This window comes from Callionymus lyra, chromosome 1 (assembly GCF_982586985.1).
Source record: "Callionymus lyra chromosome 1, fCalLyr1.hap1.1, whole genome shotgun sequence".
NCBI lineage: Eukaryota > Metazoa > Chordata > Actinopteri > Syngnathiformes > Callionymidae > Callionymus > Callionymus lyra.
The window spans coordinates 30,313,572-30,336,191 of NC_141818.1; the positions used below are offsets into that span (position 1 = coordinate 30,313,572).

At 39.1% G+C, this 22,620-nt stretch overlaps 3 protein-coding genes across 3 annotated transcripts; 1 reads left to right on the forward strand and 2 right to left on the reverse strand.

The window, feature by feature from the left end:
* Nucleotides 1-375: 375 nt before the first annotated feature.
* On the forward strand, nt 376-4,410 carry c1h17orf67 (chromosome 1 C17orf67 homolog). Its single transcript, XM_087782767.1, has 4 exons — nt 376-484; nt 2,533-2,633; nt 2,873-3,006; nt 4,270-4,410. The coding sequence occupies exons 1-3, from the start codon at nt 430-432 to the stop codon at nt 2,987-2,989; spliced, it is 273 nt and encodes a 90-aa protein (XP_087638893.1). The 5' UTR covers nt 376-429; the 3' UTR covers nt 2,990-3,006; nt 4,270-4,410.
* Nucleotides 4,411-5,875: 1,465 nt separating this feature from the next.
* cbx8b (chromobox homolog 8b) lies at nt 5,876-8,570 on the reverse strand. Its single transcript, XM_087782777.1, has 5 exons — nt 8,422-8,570; nt 8,280-8,323; nt 8,052-8,117; nt 7,914-7,980; nt 5,876-7,265 (listed from the first exon to the last, which is right to left on the reverse strand). The coding sequence occupies exons 1-5, from the start codon at nt 8,488-8,490 to the stop codon at nt 6,477-6,479; spliced, it is 1,035 nt and encodes a 344-aa protein (XP_087638903.1). The 5' UTR covers nt 8,491-8,570; the 3' UTR covers nt 5,876-6,476.
* Nucleotides 8,571-13,110: 4,540 nt separating this feature from the next.
* Nucleotides 13,111-18,048, reverse strand: LOC148088893 (E3 SUMO-protein ligase CBX4-like). Its single transcript, XM_087800969.1, has 5 exons — nt 17,806-18,048; nt 17,645-17,688; nt 17,253-17,318; nt 15,925-15,991; nt 13,111-15,132 (listed from the first exon to the last, which is right to left on the reverse strand). The coding sequence occupies exons 1-5, from the start codon at nt 17,872-17,874 to the stop codon at nt 13,846-13,848; spliced, it is 1,533 nt and encodes a 510-aa protein (XP_087657095.1). The 5' UTR covers nt 17,875-18,048; the 3' UTR covers nt 13,111-13,845.
* Between the last annotated feature and the right edge of the window lie 4,572 nt (nt 18,049-22,620).

Here is a 22,620-nt window from a genome sequence, read left to right on the forward strand (position 1 = left end):
TAAAAGATGTGTCAATAAAATATCGAACAAAGAGTGGTTTTAATCTTATAAATAAATATTGCCAAACTTTCTTCTTTGATTGTGACAGAGCCATGTTATGTGTATGACATTTGTTTCTTAAATATTCAATCAATAGATGTATTTTTTTTAGTAAAAAAGTTACAAACGAGTACATGTTTGATTGAAGACCTTATTATTTTTTATATTAAAGCTTTTTATTTTTATCGAAGTAACTGTTTTTAAATGCAATTATAACGACACACATCTACCTCCATATGTTTTGTGTGCACGTCTATCGAACCCTCTGAATGACACATACATGACTATAAGTTCCAGGAGGGCGAGGAGGTGGTGTCTCCTCCCTCATGCCTCTGGCTCTCCGGCCAGGAGCCCAGAAGGGCTGAAGATTGCCTCAGTGAAGAGGTGAACATGAAGAAGCTGCTGGTTTTCCTGCTCCTCCTGGTCTTACTGACCTTCCACACAGGTACGAAACTTTTAACGCTTTTTAAATCACATCGATAGAGACCTGATAGTCGTAGAATTGAGCTTTTGGTTGTTTTTAAATTTGATTTTTTTAAAAAAAGAATAGGAAACACTTTGTGTTGAATTCAAAGTGGTGTTTACACTTAGAGTATTTTCTGCATCTCGATTTAAAGTTCGATTCATCCAGCCTGAGGTGCGGTCAGCAGCGTTCGTGGCCAGGTTGCTGACAAAGCTGCACTTTCACTCGGCCTGCAGAGGTCACATGTTGCACAGTCCCGGGGGGAGCCAGGCGCATGAATAGGACACTTTGTTACCTTCCTCCTCACACCCTCACACCCTAAACAGGCCTGAGCAGCGAGAGAGAGAGAGAGAGAGCGAGAAAGAGAGCAAGAAGCAGCTCCCTGTGGACCTTTGGGACTGGAGTAAACAACCTGATATAGACTGGTGCTGGTGAGGGGCCTACTAGTGCTGCACTCCTGCTGATAAATCACTGTGTTGTTGAGAGCAAAACAAACAAATATTCTCTATATGTGTCGAGGAGTCAAACTGTAACGAACAACACAAACAAGTCTCTGAATGTCTCGACTATTGGCGGCCCTGTTTACTCACTTAGGAATCGCTGAAAAACCTCTAAGTTTCACGCCTCAAACAGATGTAGATACTATGATCCAGGGGTAATTCCTCTCCCTGAGGGGCCACAGAAGAAACAAGGAAATGTGTCATCATACCATGATATCTGGTAACAGCTCAATACATTAATAATATATATAATAATGGGATGTTTTTGAAACAGTGGAAAAAAAATAACAAAACTTACAAAAAGGACAAATGAAAAAAGGGACTTAAAAAGGGTCTAAAACAAGAAAGGTTTTGGAATGAAGTTAAAAGAAACACAAAATAAAGTCAAGTTATTTTATTGTCAAATATGCATGTATTAAGACATACAGCATAAATGAAAGTGTGGTCCTCTCTGACCCACGATGCAAAACATGAATACATTATTTAAGACATTCAAGAAAAAAAACAAAAAAAAAAAACAAAATGAAATAAATAATCAACAAACTTAAATAATCAACTAATAAACATAATATAAACAAAAAACAAAGTTAATGCACAGGTGTGCAAGCAGAGGTGAGATTGATGGTAGGACATACATTTTAGTCATTACTGCATTTTATTTTATTTTATTTTATTTTATTTTATTTTATTTTATTTTATTTTATTTTATTTTATTTTATTTTATTTTATTTTATTTTATTTGATATGATATAACATTACATTAAATAATTGTATATTATGTTAAATTTTATTTTATATAACATTATATTATATTATATTATATTATATTATATCAAATTATATTATATCAAATTATTTTATATTATGTCACATAACATTACATATTATGACCATTTATATTATAAAACATCACGGGTCAAGGACTCTTTCCGGATCATTCATAATATTTAATAAAAGGTAATTTTAACCTTTCAATATAAATTATTCATTATTTATTGATATGCCATTTTATGGTAGTGCCCCTTTTTTTTAATTTAATTTATTGTATTAACGTATTTTGATTTTATTTGTATTATTGTTATGTTATGTTATGTTATGTTATATTATATAATTGTATTATGTTGTATTATATTATATTATATTATACTATATTATGTTGTTTTATATTATATAATATTATACTATATTATGTTGTAGTATATTATATTATATTATGTTGTATTATATTATATTATATTATATTATGTTGTATTATATTATATTATATGTATATTCTTTTGTGTGTTGATCTGGGTTCAAACTAGTCTAAAAAGAAATCTTTACAAAATGAGATCATGGACTTATGAAGCATTGCCCTTATTCTCAGAGTCCACTAGATGGCGCACTGTATAATCTCTGGCGATTTTAAAAGCCTAGTGTGGCGAGTTCTGGAAAATGCTGCGTCGAATCCATTGATAGTTTCTTAAACTCGACGGGTTTTCAGAAGCAGTGTCTTGATGACAACTTTCATCGGTGTTTCCTCCCCGTCAGACGCCAACCCCGTCATCAAGGAGAGCTTCGCGAAGCAGCTGCTCCGCAGTAAGAGACAGGAACGTCCCAGGAAGGCCGGACACCCCGACGAGCCCATGAGGGTAAAGTTCAACAGCAGTTACTAGACACGTGTGACTGACCTTTGCTGACCTTTGTTCCGCTGTAAGTCGAAACACCCGAGTGTTTCACAATATCAAAGACAAAACACACGTCAACTATAGATGGTTGACATCAGACTTTAGCCACAGCGACTATTCATTTATTAGGTTGAAAATGTCTGCACTACCACTAGATGTCGCTGAACAGAAGACATACTTGAAGTGTCTCTCTCTCTCCACAGGAGCATTTGCTGCACATGCAGGCTCTGGACCAACGGGCCCAGGAGACCAACATGGAGCACTGGCTCAACCCTCACTGCTACCCCCGCTGTGACCGCAACTATGGCTACCCGGTCTGAACGGACCGGTGAGGAAGGTGATGGATCGTCGGCTCGTTTCTCTTCAGGGCGAGAAAAACAAACAACTAAGAACTTTGTTAAAGTCATGTCATTTAAATCTGCTGTATGTGGACATGACTGGAGCATCGACGGAGGATTGAAACCATAATCAAGACGAGTCGGTCTGAGGACTCTTTGTTAGCACAGTCTGAAGAGCATCAATCATAATAATTGGTGACTGTGTGTGTGTGTGTGTGTGTGTGTGTGTGTGTGTGTGTGTGTGTGTGTGTGTGTGTGTGTGTGTGTGTGTGTGTGTGTCCCTGACTGTTGAAGTGGATCAGCAGCTTGTCTAGGGTTTCCCCCGAAGCTCTTGCCCAACACCAGCTGTCTTTGATTGTCCGAGGACGAGTATGAGAAAACAAACAAATCATACGGTGCTAATGATAGCGACGCCGGTGAACTCATAAGAACAAATAATAACTTGGTCACTATTGTCTCAAATCAACATGAGACACACACAAGTGTCAGAGCTCGTTCGTGTCATGAACAACAACAGGCCTGGGTTGAAAAAATATGAATAATAGTCACTAGGAAAAAAACAAGCTAGAAAGAAGAACCAGGAGAACAGAGACACGTAGAAAAAACACGTTACCAGCAAATATTTAAAAAAAAAAACCCACAAGAAATAAAGGTTGCATTGAAAAAAACAAGTCACCAGTAAAAAAAAAAAAAGAAGCTGAACTTAAAGGAAGAGATGATGTTATTCTACTTTAATCTTTGTATCCTTTTTGAGTTCTTTGTGTTTTTTCCTTTGGTCACTGCTCTTTATAGTTTCACTTTGTTATCTCTTTGCTCTCTGTTCTTACTTTTATTCGCCCTTTGTTGTTGTTCTTGCTTTTTATTTTGACTGTACCTTCTATTGTCCAGAAACCAAATTTCCCCAAGAAGATTAATAAAGTATTTCTAATCTATCAAAGAGAACCAAGAGAACAAAGTCACGTTGAAAAAAACAGGTCACCAGTAAATAGAAAAAGAACAAAGAAATCAAGGTCGCGTGGACATAATAAGTCTGAAGTATGAAGAAAAACAACCAGGAAAGAAAAACAAGTCACCAGTAACAAATGAATAAAGGGGAAAATAAATATACCATGAGTAAAGACCAGAATAAAACCTCTCAACAACTACCAAAGCAAAGAATGGAGGACACGGTTAAAGATGTTATTGTTTCAGTTTCTAATGATCACATGATCACTTTCCAATGTTTCCTAATCTGAGCTGTTGCTGCCGTTTGTTCTCCACAGATCCAAAACCTGAACGACATGGACCACGTGACGTAAAGAAACCATGACCGTCTTGAGTGGATCAGATGCCAGAGACTTGCATGCCTTTCATGACTATCCAGCATATATCACTTTCAAATAAATGCATGAATTAAAAAATCACTTCATTGTCATTTTTATTCAATTATTTGAATCAACAACTGTTTATTTATGCTAACACTGCTAGTTTGTTTAAAAGCCTGTTGTTCAACGTGTTACCATCACTGGCGGTTGAAATAACTGTTAAATGATCAGTTTATAAAAAATGTTTTCCTTTTTGAGCTTAAACAAACATTTCGAGAGACACCCCGAAATCCAGTTTGAATTAGCTGGACACGGATCCGCAGGGTTTGAAAAATAAATAAATAAAAATAAATGGTCCCCACATTGTCAGGAATATAAGGTGGCGAGAGCTTGGGTTTATTTCATTAGGAAAATGTAAAATTGTGATAGTTTACATTTCACGTCCAATCCAAGAAAAAAAGATTGATCGAGCAACCTCACTTTCAGGGCCCCACTGGCTGCGGGCCCCGGGATTCTCGGACGCGCCCCTGGCTGAAACACGTAATCGCGCCGGTTTATTTTTTTTATTATTAAGATACATTCTTAAGTATCTATGAAAGATGGAAAAGTATACATTCATTTAATACAATAATAACACGTAAGAAAGTCAATATTTCTCCGCGTTTTATTGACAAATCCTCGATTAAGAATTTAATAATAACATCTTTTAAAGCTTCAAAAGCGCCTTTCAGTGCAGTCAAGATCACATATGACTGTTGCTCAGAATTTAAATATGTATACACGATTAAAGAAGAATTAATCGAGAACATAACGGATTAAATAGATTTCATTCTGAAGAATAAACGCGCTATTAACGGATCCGTTTACGTTAAATAAATCAGCGTCGCGAAAATGTTTTTGTGGTAATAAACGACCGGTTATGATTTTTTTTATTTTTTTAGAAGCGTAAGGGAAATTCACCCTTTCGACCCCGTTTTTGGGTGTTATTAAGAAACTAAATAAATATAAGATCGATCAAGTTTGGCCCTTAAAAAAAAAGATGAAGAATGTAAAGCCGCCGCAGTCTTGACTCAGGCCTCGAACTTCAACCACCAAATGGACTGGAAAGGTTAGAAAACACCAGTTTAGTATTTATAAATGATTCGCTTTGACACAAGTGATCATAGGAGACTTTTTTTTTACTGTTTTATATACAGTTTTACTAAAACGACCCGGGGATTAAACGAGACTAACATGAACAAATGTCAATGATTATTAAAACAAAAGGGAATTTTTGATCTCATTTCCTTCAGCTAGTTTCAGACGGATTCCTTATTTGAATGATCTGTGTTGTAACACATTTTTATTTAATCCGAGGGCCAGAGGTTAGTTCAAACGGATTAAGGGCAGCATCGTTACGTAAGAGCGCAACGGGTTTCTTTTTTTTGTCCAACATAATAATAATGCTAATTTTCATCCCTGTATGAACGTATTAAATCAAATAAAATCAAGGCAACAAGTTTATCTCATTTTTAAAGGCGACTTTATAAACGAAATATTTAACAACAACAGATGAACAGTCAAAATGGATTAAAAGATTTATTGAAAAACTCTACATTAAATTTCTACAACGTTTCTTAGCTGCTAGAAAATGTAAAATATACTGAATGTAAAGTACATAAGAATTAAACGCTGTTGATTGAGATCACATGAAGATAAAGATTATCTTTTCCATTTATATTAAAAAATGTTTTTGACATTTGGAAATCTGCATCTGGGAGAGTCAAACTTCAATTGTTTCCCAAACAAAGTGCTTCAGTAGTTTAGATATATCTAGTTAAACAAGTGGGTCGCTTTTCAGTCTCATCAGCACTATTTATAAATACTCTTTAATCCTAACTGGACTGGCGTCATCATGACCAATTCCAAATCAATTTCACAGCAGAGCACAAGATGCGATCATAAAGAAGATGTGAGGGAAAAACCCTCTTATTTCAGAGTATAAATTTAAAGGCAGTGTCTACAAAGGAATCAAGGCGACCCACCAGTGCACTTTGGGAAGTAGAATTCATCTCAACATTAAATAGAAGTCCAGCTTTATATATACACACATTTCCCGAAAGATATATAGAGCTTTAAAAACAACAAAAACTTTTTTTTTTTTAAGACGGTAACGAAAGAGCAGCTCATCTCTTATCTTTGAAAAAGCCTGTTGCAGTGTTGCTCTCCTTTATGGTGACGGTCAGTAGGTTTGTGGTAACGTCGGTGACCAGAATTTCTGCCACGCTCGCCAAAGACGGCCTCCATGCGACTTCCTCCAGGCCGTCTTCCAGCCGGGCCGGGGAAGGCCTGTCTAAGAAGTTTGGTTTCACCATCTGTTGAGGGTGAACGGGTTGACTCTGGTGTTTGAAATGAGCGGGGGCAAGATATCTGGAGGGATCTTTAGTCCTGATTTGGGGGCTGCGGTCCATGTATAGAAGCTTATGAGATTTCCCAGAGACCTCCGGGTGGTATCTGTGGCGTTTATAGTGGTGGTGATGGTGGTGGTGGCGGTGATGTTGTTTGTGACTGTCGGTGTATCTGTGGCTCACTTTGAGCAGCCTCATCTCTTGACCGCTCTGCAGCTTTATCAGTTTATGTGGATGTTCCACCAGTCGCCTGCCCAGCAGCTCGGAGTCCTCCCTGTCCCGGAAGCGGGGTTTAGGCTTGGGCCCTCTCTTCTTAGGTCCGGCTGCGGGGTCTTCTCCAGCGCTCTGCAAGAACGAGGCCCGTCGGTGCCCACGGGACACTTCTGTCGGTTTAACACACACGCTGTCTCCGCGGTTGACGGTGCTCGGAGGGAAAATGGTCGGTACCACGGACCTCAGGCCCTCCCTGGCCCTCGGGGTCACCACTGGCTCTGGGTTGGGGTAGGTGATGTGCATCCCCCTTAAAGTTTCACTTCTAAAGTCATAAGACCTCGCTTTCACTTTGGTCTGAAACACAAAGAGAATTACATTAATATAGTTTTAAATCAATAGTTTTTGACATTATTTGATTGTAGTGTGTTTTTGTATATTATTGTGTTTTTGCACGTGGTGTATTATGTAAACTGTCTGAATCTTTGTTGAGGACTACAGATGGAAAGTAGCATTAAAACTGATAACACAACAGGAGTTCCATAAAATCAAGGAAAAGCCTGAACAAATAAAAACGTCTTAAGATGTTTCTTAAAGGAGTCCTTTTAAATAAACTGAAATTTTAATTTAAATCATTAATGCAGCAGATTTAATTAAAGTATTTTAGTTAATAAAACTGGAAAAAAAAAAACCTGTTCAAAACATTTCTTTCAGAGGCCTGACAGGTGGAAACTTTCCAAGAGAAAACGTCTATAGAACACGTTGTTCTCCCAATGAATTATTTTGAAGACTAGTTAGATCTTTACTAAATTACTACAGAATAAACGCTAATAACTAGTTCTAGTTCATCCAGGGGTGACGGATGTACTTTTTTTTAAAATTCTAGTAAGACGTTTTGTTTACTGACACGAGGCCTTGACGGTTATAAACGTTTATCAATAACAGGATGACACGTGACCCGGAGGGGTTTCTAAAAACTCGTGTGTTTAAGGGTGGATCGTGTACCTTGATCTCGGGGGTCTTGGGTTTGGGTCCCCTCTTCTTGGGTCCGTGCAGCTCTCGCTCCCTCTCCCTGCGACATGTCAGATGTGTCAGAGAAAAAAAAAAAAAAACCGTGGAAAAGAAACGTAGCAAACGTTTCACCTCTGCTCGAACGCGGCGAACAAACGCGAGTCGAGGATGTTCTCCTCGGGCTCCCATGTGCTGTATCTGCGGGCGACGGAGGAGAAAATGTCGGTTAATATTAAAATAAATTAAAAAAAAGAAGCGGGACTGAGAGGGAGGAAGCGCCTTGCAGCGCTCGTGCGTTAGCATCGGGAGCTAATGTCAAGCCGAGCCTGTTAGCAAGAGACACATTAACACACGACTCACTTCGGACTCCAGCCCTTCCATTTCACCAGATACTCCGCCCGACCCTGCGTGCCATCACAAAAACAAAAACCATTAGCTCGGGGGTCGACATGGAGGACCCCGACATGTGACGTCCAAGCGCGCCAGGGCGAGAGACACGTACCTTCCTGGTCCGCCGTTTTATTATAGACTCGGCCGCGAAGACTCTCTCCCCGACAGCAGAGAGCTCCATGTCTGTCCGCCGTTAGCTCGGCTAACGTTAGCTAACGCTCCGAATTCCCGACAGACCATAATACTCACACGCAGAATAGACGTCAGTGCAATTTTTTTTTACACTGTGTTGCTAGGGAACCGCGGTCGGTGGAACCCGGGAGGGAGGCGGTGATTGGTCGAGCCGTTGCTACGTGACTGGGTTGCTAAGTAGTGGGCGGAGCTTGTGCGTGAGTCGAGTCTTACAGTGGGGGGTGGAGGGGGGGGGGGGCTGTCACGTCCTCATGTGCTGAGACACAGGTTACAAAATAAACAAACTTACTTTGAACTAGAATAATCGCGGACGAACAAATATGACTTAGACCAGGGTTCACGAAAACAACAACTCTTGACAACAATGATCTCAATACAACCTTATTAGATTGATGGATAAATAGATACTTTATAGATAAGGTAAGGTAAGGTAAGGTAAAACTTGATTGATCCCTCAGGAGGTCTCCTTCGGGAAATTGTTTTTTTCCAATAGCCACAGAAAATACAGCAATTTTTCATAAAAAAATAAATAAAATAAAATAAGAACAATAACATAAAGAGAAAGAATAAGAGATCACCAGGTATTATATTTTAGTTCATTGTTGCTACGTGGTTATCATTGAATATCCATTTATATGATTCATGTATTAGGAGAATATATTTTGTCCTTTATTTAAATATTTTTTCCGCGACCCTATGATGGAATAAGCGGCAGAAAATAAATTAATGAATAATATATATTTTTCGTTTTTTTTTAAAGTGTGCAACAAAATAATGGTTTTGCGCGTCATGCTTTTTATTCTCCACTATCTCCACAAAAAAATGCTGTGTTCTGGAAATAAAACTAACAATAAAAGATTCGGATTTTTTATTCCATTCTATTCAAGCGCGACCAAAGAATATTATTGAGTGTTAATGTAAATGATAATAATAATAATGTAAATAGACGACAGAAGTAAAGTAAAACAAATACGCCACTTAAATTCATCAGGCCCCAATGAAAGCATCACTTGACTTTCTTGACTTGATCGTTTATTTATATTAATCCTGAAGATTTAGGTTTTTATTACCGGTTCGATTCGAATCAAATGTGCGGTGACAAGATGAAACCGCAACAGACACATCAACAGACTATTTGCGCTTTGATGGATCTACTGACTCCTTAAGACGTTTTTATTTGTTCAGGCTTTTCCTTGATTTTCTGGAACTCCTGTTGTGTTATCAGTTTTAACTTGCCCTTTAAAGTATATACTTTATTGAATATTGTTTTGATTGTTTAAGTGCTTTGTGACCCTGGTCTGGAAAAGCGCTATACAAATAAAAATTACTTACTTACTTACATATGGCGATTTAAAACGTTTTTGTTGAATTCATAACCAAACTATGTGCCTGACTATCTACACACATCTATTGAAAAACTGAAAAAAAAAAGATACGTATATTTCAAATAGACAAATGAAATAAAGCCGCTTGGATAATGCTTAAAACACAAGTTATATAACACAAGGCCGAATTGTTTAACATTCTTCCACCACCATGTATTTTGATCAATGTTTAAAAAACACAACTTATACTCATAGCGTATTAATCAAGTTGTCATTATTTATTTAGTTTTTTTAACTGTATCCATGTATAACAATAATAACAATAATAATATCAGCGCAACGCGCCCCCTTTTTTAGAGTCATTTCCCCAATATTTGTTTACCCACATTTTCTGGAACTATATATATTCCATAACCAGAAACAATTATTTTTTCCCAACTTTTCTTGTTGTCTCGGCGCAATGAGGAGCTCGCATTTTTCTACGGAACACTGAGGCCCTGAAGCAACATCTTTCTCTAGAATAAAATGACAAGGGTGCTTAAAACATGCGGCATTTATTATAGTTTGAGGTAGGAAAGATTCTCTATAAATGTCAAGTATTTCGGGGGGAGTAGCGGAAACAATAAGTGAACGAATTTATTTGCAGCTTTAATATATAAAGTATAATATAGTTTAATATACACGTCCGTAGTAACAAAGATAAAAGCAGTTTCCAGGCCCTTCTTTTGCAAATAAAACTCTTACATGTTCGTTTTAACGCATCTTTCATGGCAAGCATAAAGCCAGTAATAAAGTAACAAACAATTATTCGACACAATGTTGCACACGAATAAGAATTTAAATTAAAATGATAATTAAAAAAACAAGGAGTCGTTTTGTGATTTAAATCAAAAGAAGGCGTTGTTCACTTCAAATATGACGTATATTTAGTGTAAAATATATTCTTTGTCACGCTTGAACCTTTTCTTTTGAGCTGGCTTTCGGTATTTTCGCGGAGCAGGAGAGAAGAAGCCATTTTCTCTGCTGTGGCGCACATTCGGCTGCAGTGGTTTTGATTCGCTGCAGAGGAAATGGTCGTCTGGCGTCAGCAGCGCTGCTCGTGGCGCACGAGCGCGCACGAATCCACGCAACTCTGACGCAAAGCTGCCGGAAAGAAAACACGCGCCGTGGACTTGATGAAGCTACAATCCTTGCGTGGTGGGAATTCACCCGCTGACGTCAAAAGCTGCGAATTCAATAGTCATGTATCTGCAGATATATTTGATCAACTACAAAACTTAACATTGTACACAAATATCTTACTTTTTTTTTAGACTTTTTATCTGCAAAAAATGATAGATTTATTTCCAAGTTCGCAATGAAAGAAACGCTCTAAACCAGGGGTGGGCAATTAAAATTCTTCAAGGGCCACATTAAATTCTGTGAATGTTGTTAGGGGCCGTCAAGCAAACAGAAAGACGACATAATCCCTTAAAAAAAAGGACATGCATCATCAGGCCATGACATTTATTAAGCTAAATAAGCTGCAATTGTATTCTCACGTGGATGAGTTTTTTTCTAAGCATTACTTCAACTAACTTAAAAAAAATCTTTTGAGGGATTAATATATACTCGAAAAATTACATACAAGAAAGAAGGGAAAAAGTAAATAAGTGTTATGTGAAAATGTAAATTAATAATAAATACAAAATAAATTTGTTAATGCAGTAGAACCATTTATACATGATCATACTTGGACATTATGAGGGCCGCATAGATACAGTCAAAGGGCTGCATGTGGCCCCCGGGCCGCACTTTGCCCAGGTAGAAATCAACAATTCTACCGCAGATGACGAATAATATTGAATGTTTATTATACTCGTTGTGGAAATAGAAGGGAAAAACTTTTAATTTTAGTATGAAATACATTATGCAGAATAATAAAAAACTAAAGAGAAACTAGTCACAACCTGTCCTTAGCACCAGGACATCAGGGATACCAAAGACACTGCAAATAGAAAACTGGAATGAAATCAAATTCGTACATTTAAAATGTTTCAGAAATGGGTCACACTATCGAGTGAGCTGAACAAGATAATAAAAACGATCAGGGCCGCTTATTCCAGCCCTGAAATCACAATCAGAGTCGACGCTTCTCTGTTACTTTGGAGGTATATGATTGGCTGATGGGCTCCGCAAAGAAGCGCCCCGAGATAAACCGGATATGACGAATCAAGACACAAACCAAAAGATTATAGTCATGTCTCAGTGAGAGGAGTTCTTCAAACATATTTCCAAACTAAAAAAAAATTACTAAAGATAAAGAAATGAAAGCCAGGGCGTCGCCCCAGCGCCCCCTATGGGCCAGCCACTACGTGTCGGCAGCTCTGATTCGTTGATGAGTTGTTCAGCCATAATGCAATGTTATGTGTTACACTCTACTAACCTTTGGGTTATCCCTGGGTCAAGGTGACCCAGTGGCCCAGAATAAAAAAAGGTGGAGGTTGTTTACCTTTGACCCTGAGTTAACCTATAAGACCCAAAGACAACACAAGGGTTTAAACGGTTATGAAAAGACATGGAACACTTTTTTTTCCAACTTTATTCCCAAACTTTAGAAAACTTTTTATAATACATTCAACTCATTCAGCACCAAGTTACCACAAAAAAACATATATTTAATATTTTCTTTTTTTTAAATGCTAAACGAACGAAGAGTCATTTGGTCTTATTGAAATTAGGGAAGACACCATTTGATGGGAAGAGATCTAGTGATTCATTCACAGCTGGTAAAATGAGAATCTACATGTATTATTCATCACCAGCTTTAAATCAGTAAAACCAGCATGATATATGTTTCCTGGGGGGATACATGGATGGCGGAATTGACGGAATGAAAATAAATAAAGAGCCTTCAGAAGAAACATTTAACTCTTGTGTCATCTCTAGGTCAAGGTGACCCGAAGGCCCGAAGGCCCCGAAAAACAAATGTTTTTTCTGGTATCTCTTAGGTTGCCTCTGGGTCAAACACATTTATTTTCGGGCCTCCGGGTCACCTTGACCCATAGATAATACAAGGGTTAATTAGAGTACACCACCCAATAGTTTCCAAGTGGCTACGACAATATCCATTGGATGCGTGCTCAAGTTTCTGCGGCTACTTCACAGGATACTGAAATAGATCCTCGGTAATCCCTACGAACACAAATACACACAATCGTTTGAGGCAAAAATGTAAGAGCATTAGTGGCTCACACGCGAATCACAGGTCGAAACATCGGTCGGACAAACACCACACAGTCACAGAGCGTTTGTAACAATTTTATTATTGCAAACTGTAAGATAGGAAACCTTGAGTCTGCACTCTTGAACGGGAAAAGTGCGTCTGCAGTGTCACAGGAATGGATCGTTACATAAGATTACGTAGCGGTTTCGTGACTTATTTGAGGGTTTTCTCTCTCTTTTCGTGATACCATCGGTCGAAATCTCGAGACCAGCTGTAGGGTGTTCTACGTTCTGTTTCTCAGGAAAAAGAATGTATTCAAACATTTTAAATGGATATTTGGAAGTGACTTGTGCTCACGATGTTTGACTCAAACTTTCAAAGAGAACTCAAGATGGATTGTTCATCGAAAGAAAAAGGCCCTTTATTTGTTTACCCTCTTTGTTTCGGCGCGCCCTCTGGCTTCATCTTTTCACACGGCATGCTTCCTTGTTTAAATCCATATCCCCCCCCCCCCCCCATACACACACACATATTTACACGCTCGCACACACACTCAGTGTAATTTACAAATAGACTTTCCCATATACAGTAGATTACATTTGTTTGACAGCTTAGTTTATGAAACGGAAAACAAAAGACATCCACGAACCGTGAAAAATATTTACAGGTCAATAAGTGCACCTTTTGTTTAGACTTTGAAAAAACCTTTTACTGTTGCAAACGCCTTCAGCAGTGACAGCAGCGGGATCTAGTTAGCAGCAACTAGCCATGTTCTGTTCGTACATTCAAGCTTGAGACGATACAAAAAACTGGTTCATGCTGTCACATATTCCTTGAAGGTGACTGTGAGACAGTTCGCCGTGATGTCCGTGATGACGATATTTCCCAGGAATGGTTGGAAAGATGCTTGTGTTTCTCGGGAACAAATCGTTAAAGGATCCACCATCTCGGCGGTCTGCGCTTGTGCCGGAGCGTCCTCGGGCCGGTGGGTCGACGTCGGACCAACAGCTGGAGCTCGTGACTTCACTATTCTCAAGTCAATAGGTTCCTCTTGATCTGCAAACACAGAGTCCTGTGGTGGGAAGACATCCTGCTGGCTACGGTTGACCTCGCTGACGGTGGATGAAGACACAGATTGTACGGAGCTATGAAACCTCTTGGAACTTTCGTCAGAACCAGAGTGTCTGCGCTTGTGTCCGACCTGGCCCGGCGCTTTGACAGTGATGGAGGGGGACCCGGAGTCCAGGGGCGAGGACGCCGGATCGGATTTGGTTGTCAATTGTAAAGGTTGATCCGATTGAAGCGGCCCTTGACCCTCGATCCCGGTTTGTTTATCCTCTTCTGTCACAGCGGCCTCGCTTTGAGACGACTCTTCCTTTTCTCCGGTGCTGGCGAAAATTGTGTTGGTCTTTGTAGACAATCCGTTCATGAGACCCAATTTTTTGACAAGCTTCATCTTCTCCATGTGGTTTTTGACATCATGGTTTGGTACCTGCGAGGGTTTCGAGACACTTTCCCCGTTTTTGACTTTTTCCGCCTGTAATCCGTTTTCCATGTACTTGCTCATGACGATGACTATCCGTCCGTTCTTGTTTTTGTTCTTCACGATCTTTAGTTTGCTGCTGCTGACTCCAGACGACGGCGGTATTGAATCCTCTTTGGGTTTCTCCGGCTCCTTCAGGTCTGCAGGGAGTTTTTTCAGCTCCATGGTGATGTCTCTTACTTTGGTCAAGCAGCCAGAATCCTTGTCCCGGATCCATTTCTGCTGCAGGACAGGGGGGAGGTTGTAGCCTTTGTTCACCAGATCTGGAACTTTGACCTCTCTGGGCTTAGTAAAGATGGGTTCAGGCACTTTGAGGAGAGGCTGGTAGTGATGGTGCTTCTTGCTGTTGAGCTCGTAGAATAACTTGTTCCCGTTGGGCTGCGGGTCGCTCTCCCTGCACAGCGGCTGGTACTGGTGGTGCTTCTTGCTGTTCAGCTGGTACTGCTGGGCCTGCGGGCGCAGCATCTGGATCGGGTTGGTCTTCTGACAGCCGTCTTGGTCGAGCGTCACCTCGCGCAGGTCCGCTAGAACACTGGTCCTCCGGGCGAAAGAAGGGACCTGTGAAGACAACGATCATTATTACAAAAAGGAGTAGAAAAGCTAACATTTGTTTGGTTTTGCGACATCTTAGTCATTATTGTCATTGACAAAGCCGCCCCCGAGGTGCAAACTTTGTTTCAATATTGAGATAGTTTAAGGTGACACTGTGAGGTACTGGTGTTACCAACAACCCTATGAGGTGGTGGCCACACCATGACCTTTATCGTCGGTTAATTACAAATTTAATTGCAATAAAAATACACATTATAATATGCTTCAAACGCAGTGGATTAGCCAATGGTTAAAAGGGTGCGTTCAGGAGCGATTAAAACGTTACTTTGATGAACGTTTATAACCAACTGTCAGAGGAATGCAAAGCCAAATCAAATAGCAGCCATGGGCAAATATTTAAATACATCTGCCAAGGAGGTAATATGATCATATCTTTGATGCAGTTTTCAGGGAGTGTCGCAAAAGTACGTTTTCTTTTAATCGCACAACTATTTTTTTTCCCCGGCTATTATTATGAATTCTCCTACAGAAATATGTTGTTTTTGAAATTGTTAAGATAAATACAGGTACACAAATTTAATTCACAAAATAATTTATTGTTAAACATAAAAAAAAACCCACATTTTTTTGTTCTTATTGATCAGTATTAAGGTAATTAATCCTCATTCATTTCACTTTATAATTGTGAGTTATAATCTATAATCTCCTGTTTAAGGTTTATTTTCACAGCATAAACTGCAATAATCCCAGAACTACCATGAGATAAAACCACTAGAAGACACACCAATGAAATCTCACCTGAACCAGGAGGTGCTTGGGTTTGGGTCCTCTCTTGCGATATCCAATCAGCTGCTCCTGGCGTTCCCTGTCGGCAGAAACCAAAAGAGCAGCCAATCACTGAGACTGTCTGGCAGAGACGAGTAGCTGTTGCATGGCAACACATTGTCACAGCAGCCAAGAGGGAACCCCTGAGAGAAAGTGACACGTCAAATAAATAAATATGGAAACGGCGGAGCCGGTGCGACGACACACTTCCTCTGATGGACTGAATCTTTTATTTAATGTACCCACAGAGCGAGATAACATTCTGTGTTTGACTTAAGGCAGTAACTCATTCCCTTCCCTCCCTACGAATGTAATAACAGTGACGACAGTGGGTTTTTTTCATGACTATTCTGGCTCCCTTGATACACGCAATTGCTTTCAATAAAATCTCAGCCAGTAACAACTAAACATGTGATTAATAACCAGTCTGTAACCTGGTCGCACAAGAAGAAGATAAAAAAAGATAAATATTTATTAGTACTGCTTTGAATGTGTTTTATTTAGAAAATTAAAAGATTTTCTCTGAAATAGCATTAATGTATGACTCTCCACTATTGAGAAACACAAACTCTAGAAACAAAGAGTCATCTCTCCTATAGACAATGCTTAAACATAAACTCACACATTGACACAAAGTCTCCAAAAGCTAGTAGACACACACAAACAGAACACCATCGTCAGCATACAATCAAACATACACAGATGCAAACACATCTTGTTGTAAGCAGAGCTCCTGCTGATTCAGCGTTTTTTTGGATGTTTTTCTTTCATGCACATAATCATAGCTTTTTTTGCAGGTCATGCTTTTGTATTTTTCTTTTTCTATCTGAATATCGGTCCGATATTTAACTTCTTTGCAGTACAAAAAAGGTTGGAGACAGCTGGTCTAAGTCACGAACAGATAGAGAAAAGATCATCATTTTAAAACTCTCCAATAAAAACAACGAAATCTGAATAAAGACTCTCCAATAAAAACGACAAAATTTAAATGAAGAAGGTTCTGATCTGCAAGTCTAGTTTACCATTCAAAGTCAATCCAATTTAAACGGTATTTAACTAGTAATCAAGTTGTGTTTTTGACACTTGTGCTGGTCACACCGTGATGACATTGAGCTTCTCTGGAATGCCTGACCTCTTGTTCAACCCACCTGACCCTCCATTGACTTCCAGAGCGACCGAGTATCTAAGCTGACGCTGACGCATGATTGTCATCGTGGGATTTACGTTTGAAGAGAATGGACGACAACAGGGCGAGCGTGAGGGGGGGAAGGAAACTCTTGTGACAGCTCACGAGAACCCACCTGTCTTGGAAGGCGTCCAGGAGCCTCGGATCCAGGATGTTTTCCTCCGGCTCCCACGTGTTGTATCTGATAAGAGCATGACAAGGATTACTGTCAAAAAGGTTGATGACGCACGCGAGCAGTAAACTCACTCATCTTGAATAAATAACATTTGTCAAGACTTGTTATGATAATGACTGAACAAGGGATTTAGAACAAGACTTAAAAAAAGGAAAAATAAACATGGGTTACTGGCACAAACTATAAAACTACATCCATCATGGACACCAGAGGGAACAGCGCGCAATCGCACACACAAGCGCGCCCATGCTCTCTCCCTCACACACACACACACACACACACACGTTTGACTGTTTATTTTTTGCGGTTTTTGCGTGTGCGTGAAGACTTACTTGGGAGACCATCCGCGCCACTTGACCAGATACTCGATCCTTCCCTGCACGAGAGGAATGATCACGTGAAAAAAAACAACCAAACATGCTTATATATGCAAAATATGAATAAAAAATGATTATTTTTTATATTTAATACATCTTATATCTGCGTGACGGACCTTCTTGCTGCGCTTCTTCTCGATGCTCTCCACCGCAAAGACGTGCTCTCCCGCGGCGGGTAGATCCATGGCGAACCCCGGCAGACTGGTTTCTCCTGCGCTCGCCGTCGAGTCTCGGGTCCCGTGGACCGTGGACCGTGTTCTTCAGCCCCCTGCCTCCCCCAGTCAGATCTCCGTGGGCTCCTTCCCTCGCTTTTCCTCGCGGACTCTCTGCAGGAGAGTTGACGCCGCAGCCAGAGAGCCCTTCATGCAAATAGACGCTGGCGTGACGTCAGAGAGAGAGAGAGAGAGAGAGAGAGAGAGAGAGAGAGAGAGAGAGAGAGAGAGAGAGAGAGCGAGAGAGAGAGAGAGAGAGAGCGAGAGAGAGGGCGGGTGGAAAAAAAAAGCGCACGGTTGGTGAGATGGTGCGTTCAGGAGCGATCGAAACGTTACTCTCACGACGTTAAGGAAAATTGATAAGCACCTGTCAAACAGATAGTGAAGCCTAAATTAAATAGTAGCCGGCGGGGAGTGTGTGAATACATCCGCCAAGGAGGTAACAATTAATTTGTTTGTTTGTCTGCGGATAAAACAACTGTGGAAGAACTGATCTTTTCAGGGAGTGTTGATAGGAATATCAATGAAATATGTTAACACAATATAATACTCTAAATAGTGTCAAAGAGAAAAACAGCAGTATTAAGTCAATGAATCATAGTCCATTACTCTTGATATTTGTAAATTATAATCCAACATGAATCCCATTGAAAGTTTGTTTCATGACACACTGTATTTTATTCAAGTACTGGATCTGATGATTCTATTCAAGTACTGGATCTGATGATTCTATTCAAGGTAGAATTTGATCACTATACATGTACATGAATGAATATTCGATCAACAAAATCCACTTGTCTTTAGGCGCCTATCATCCACAAACTAAAAACGAAGGTGCGAGCTTTCCGACTCGTCTTTGAACGCATCAACAGCGATCTGCATGAAGCAGGCTCTGGGACCGAGGCTCAGATGCGGATCCTTTCCAGGCCTCCCCCCCTAGGTTGTACCTAGGAAACCCTAGTGACACGATGTCCGTACCAACCATGAATGATAAACACGCGCCTGCTGCGTTATTTTTTGTTTTTGTTATAATAAAACGAAAGCGTGACGCGTTCAATGACACCGGCGTCTCCTCCGTGTTCTGCGGGGAATTATTTCATGTCGATGGCCGTGTGGACCCCCTACAAGGGGGGACAGGATCATCCATGAAGCTTCTGGTCACATCTGGAGAAGATGGTCCAGGACTGACTGGGTTCAAGACAGGTGTTTCATCTCGTGATCTATAGATACTCAAAGAGTGTGTGTCGCTTCATAGGAGATCACCCATAAGAGGCGCGAGATGACTGAACGAAAAACGCGATGATCTACCGCGTGGAGGTCGCAGTGTTTTTTTCACCCACTCGCGTGAAATAAAATTCAGCAGTCGAAGGGTTAATCTCAGGCTTCCCCGGGCGGCGGCGCTCGGCCTATTGCAGGAAAGAACACCCGCATGTCCATATAAGGCGCTGGGGTGAGGCGGAGGGGGAGTGATGATGATGATGATGATAATGATGAGGATGAAGGGGACGAGCGCCGCAGTTTTCCCGCTCTCGCTCAGGTGGAGGGAGGGAGACAGGTGTGACGTGCTCTGTTCTCTTCTCAATGGACCGCACACGTTTATCATAAGTAACGTCAGGTGAGCGTCTTTCTCACCTGATGTTACCCGTAATACTTTCAGGGTCCCTTGCTTAAAGAGGTAGATCTCCCCAAAATAACTCATGTTCTACTCTGAGGGTTGGTTATTTTTAGTAAGAGTAATCTGTTCTTTTTTTCAAGAGTGTGACTAAAATAACGTATTGATAATTATTACAAAGTATTTTCCGAAGTTGTTTTGCAGAATTAAATCAAAATGAGAAACACTGTCATAGCTGACAGAAAAATGATAGAACGATATGTATTTCATATTTTTGTTCAGGCTTAAGTATCGATACATGTGAGGATTCGCATGTATTTTTTAATAGTTTTTATTTCAATACAGTGTGTTTAATATGGATTGATTCTATTTTTTAATTTTACAATTACCAAGGCAAATATTCACATCGTTTGTTTCATTTTTGTGTTGCAATTAAACTTGGATGGCAGTTGTCAATCGTTCCCCGCGCCTAAATGAACAATTAAATCCCACAAAATGACTGAGATCGAGAGGATACAGTCAGCTCCGACATTCAGTTCTATTGCAACATATCGTATGGAATCATATTTAGAGCTGAATATATCGTATAGAATCATATTTAGAAAGGAATATATTGTATAGAATTATATTTAGAACTGAATATATCGTATAGAATCATATTTAGAGCTGAATATATCGTATAGAATCATATTTATAACTGAATATATCGTATAGAATCATATTTAGAGCTGAATATATGGTATAGAATCATATTTAGAGCTGAATATATCGTATAGAATCATATTTAGAACTGAATATATCGTATAGAATCATATTTAGTACTTGGGTTACTTACTTACAAGTTTGTAAAAGATTAATTTTCCCTGCTGACGTTCTGTGAAAATATAGGTTATTTACAAAGATGCAACTTCATTTGATTTATTTGACGCTTACATTGGCAGATGTGTGGCGTGACTCACTGACGTCACTGTACAGTTGAAGTGACATCTGCAAACACCCGACTGCGTCACTGCACTGCAGGTCAAATAACATCAGGAATGCTATCATAATGGAAGAGACGTCGTCATAATACCGTAGGAATGTGCTTCAAATAACTCCTTGACAAACAAACAAGTTGAGTTGTTCACAAATAGGTTGTAACTCTTCTACAGGAAACACGCTTTTAAATCCTTCAGTAACATCAATTTAACCATAAATCTAAAAAGATAATGACTGATAACAAACCGAGGCGGCGTTTTCTCACCTTGTTTAGTCACATCTGTTTAGTTCTTGATGCTTCTCTGGTTAACAACTGCTTTTTTTTATTGTTTCTTTTACAGCGTACGAGAACAGTGGGTCACCAATGTTACACCGCTTTTACTGCCTTTTTAAAAAGCCAAACCTGAGCTCATGAGACATTTTTATTGTTGCTTGTGTCACAGAGTAGAAAGAGGGGAAAAGGAGAGGATGTGTTATTTTCAAATGATTTTCAATGTGAGTAGCAGGTATCAGTTTCAGCCATGTTTAAAAAACAAAACAAATTGAAAAAAAAACTAAGGCATCCGGTGATTATTAGTACCAGTCACTAATACATAACAGGGCGTTATAGATGTTGGAATATATACAAACATTACAAATCATCAATAAATAGCATTAAATCTATTAAAGACAAATATATTTTCCCCATTAGGGAACTTTTTTTTTTCTTGGCCTATAAATACCTAGTATTGTCTGGCGCTTTGCTCTTCTTCATTGAAAAATCTCTCATACTGTCACGCACTGGTGTTTGCTTTGCTCCCCTTAGCTTCGCTTCTTTACCTTCGTAGTTTCTATTGTTTTAGGTCAAACGACGTCAGCGTTTGACCCACTTTAGACAAACAAACATCTCAATCGTCTAAATCCGTTTTTTGAATCCTCATTTATGTTCTATTGATTATTACTGTCAAAAAGCTAGGGTAACACTTATTAACCATTAATAAGCTTCTAATTCACGTATGTATTTACATTAATTTGCTATATATTAACAATATAAAGTACTAACTCACGAAAATTGATCGATTAAATATATTCTATACTAATATCATAGTATTGAGGAGTTCACGCTGACATCTTAATGACTGTTTTTAAAAAGGAAAAAATAAATAATTAAAGATTAACTTTGGTTAAAACTAACTTCTCTTTATCTCTTTTACAGAAACCCCCTCACCCACCAAAACCGTACAAGTAATAATGGCATCCGCATTAATAAGAAAAATGAATATGTACAGCAATTAAGATGCTAATAATTTGTGAATTAAGTATAATTATGATGACACTTTAGAATAAGGAACTTATTCACAATAACATATTGATTAATTAGAATACTATTAATAGTTTTCACAGTTTTCAATTTCCTTTAAAATAAGAGAAAGTATTATTTATAGCATATTACTTCCCTCATAGTAATAAGTACACCTAATAAGGGGTGAATAAAGAGAGGATAGTTTTCACCAATGTTAATCTTTAATTACTTTTTTGTTTCTTGTTAATAATCTGAAATTTAGTGTGTCCTTATTATCATGATATTAAGGGTAGACTATAGTCACAATGAACAAAGTGTGAATTATTGCTTTATAATAGTTAATACATGACTCATTTCCTGTCAACACACATGAATAAGTATTTTATTGATAGTTAATATGTGTTACGAGGCATCAGATTGTTTCATTTTGAAAGAAAAAAACAACTTTTTATGCATTTATTAAAATAAGATGTAACTTGTCTGGTTCAATGGTTTTACATCCAGCAGGTTCTTTTTAATATTCATCTTTTCGAAGGAGAACGTTTAGATTCCGCTCACCGGGAAATGAACGAAACGACGGCTTTTTTAGATACTGACGCGTCAACAGGGATTATTGACTGTGATGGACATGAATTCACAAACGTCTTTCCGCCACAGCAGCAGCGAGGATGATTGTCTGGATCGTCCTGCTTACGTCAACGTGACACAAGCAGTTAGTCATCCGTTCATCCATTATCCAGGCCTGCTGGTGAGTCCTTCTCCTCGCCATGACTTGTGATCGATGGCGATGACGTGTGCGCATCACTGCAGTCACTGCTGTGTGACTCACACTGACTCAAAAATAAAT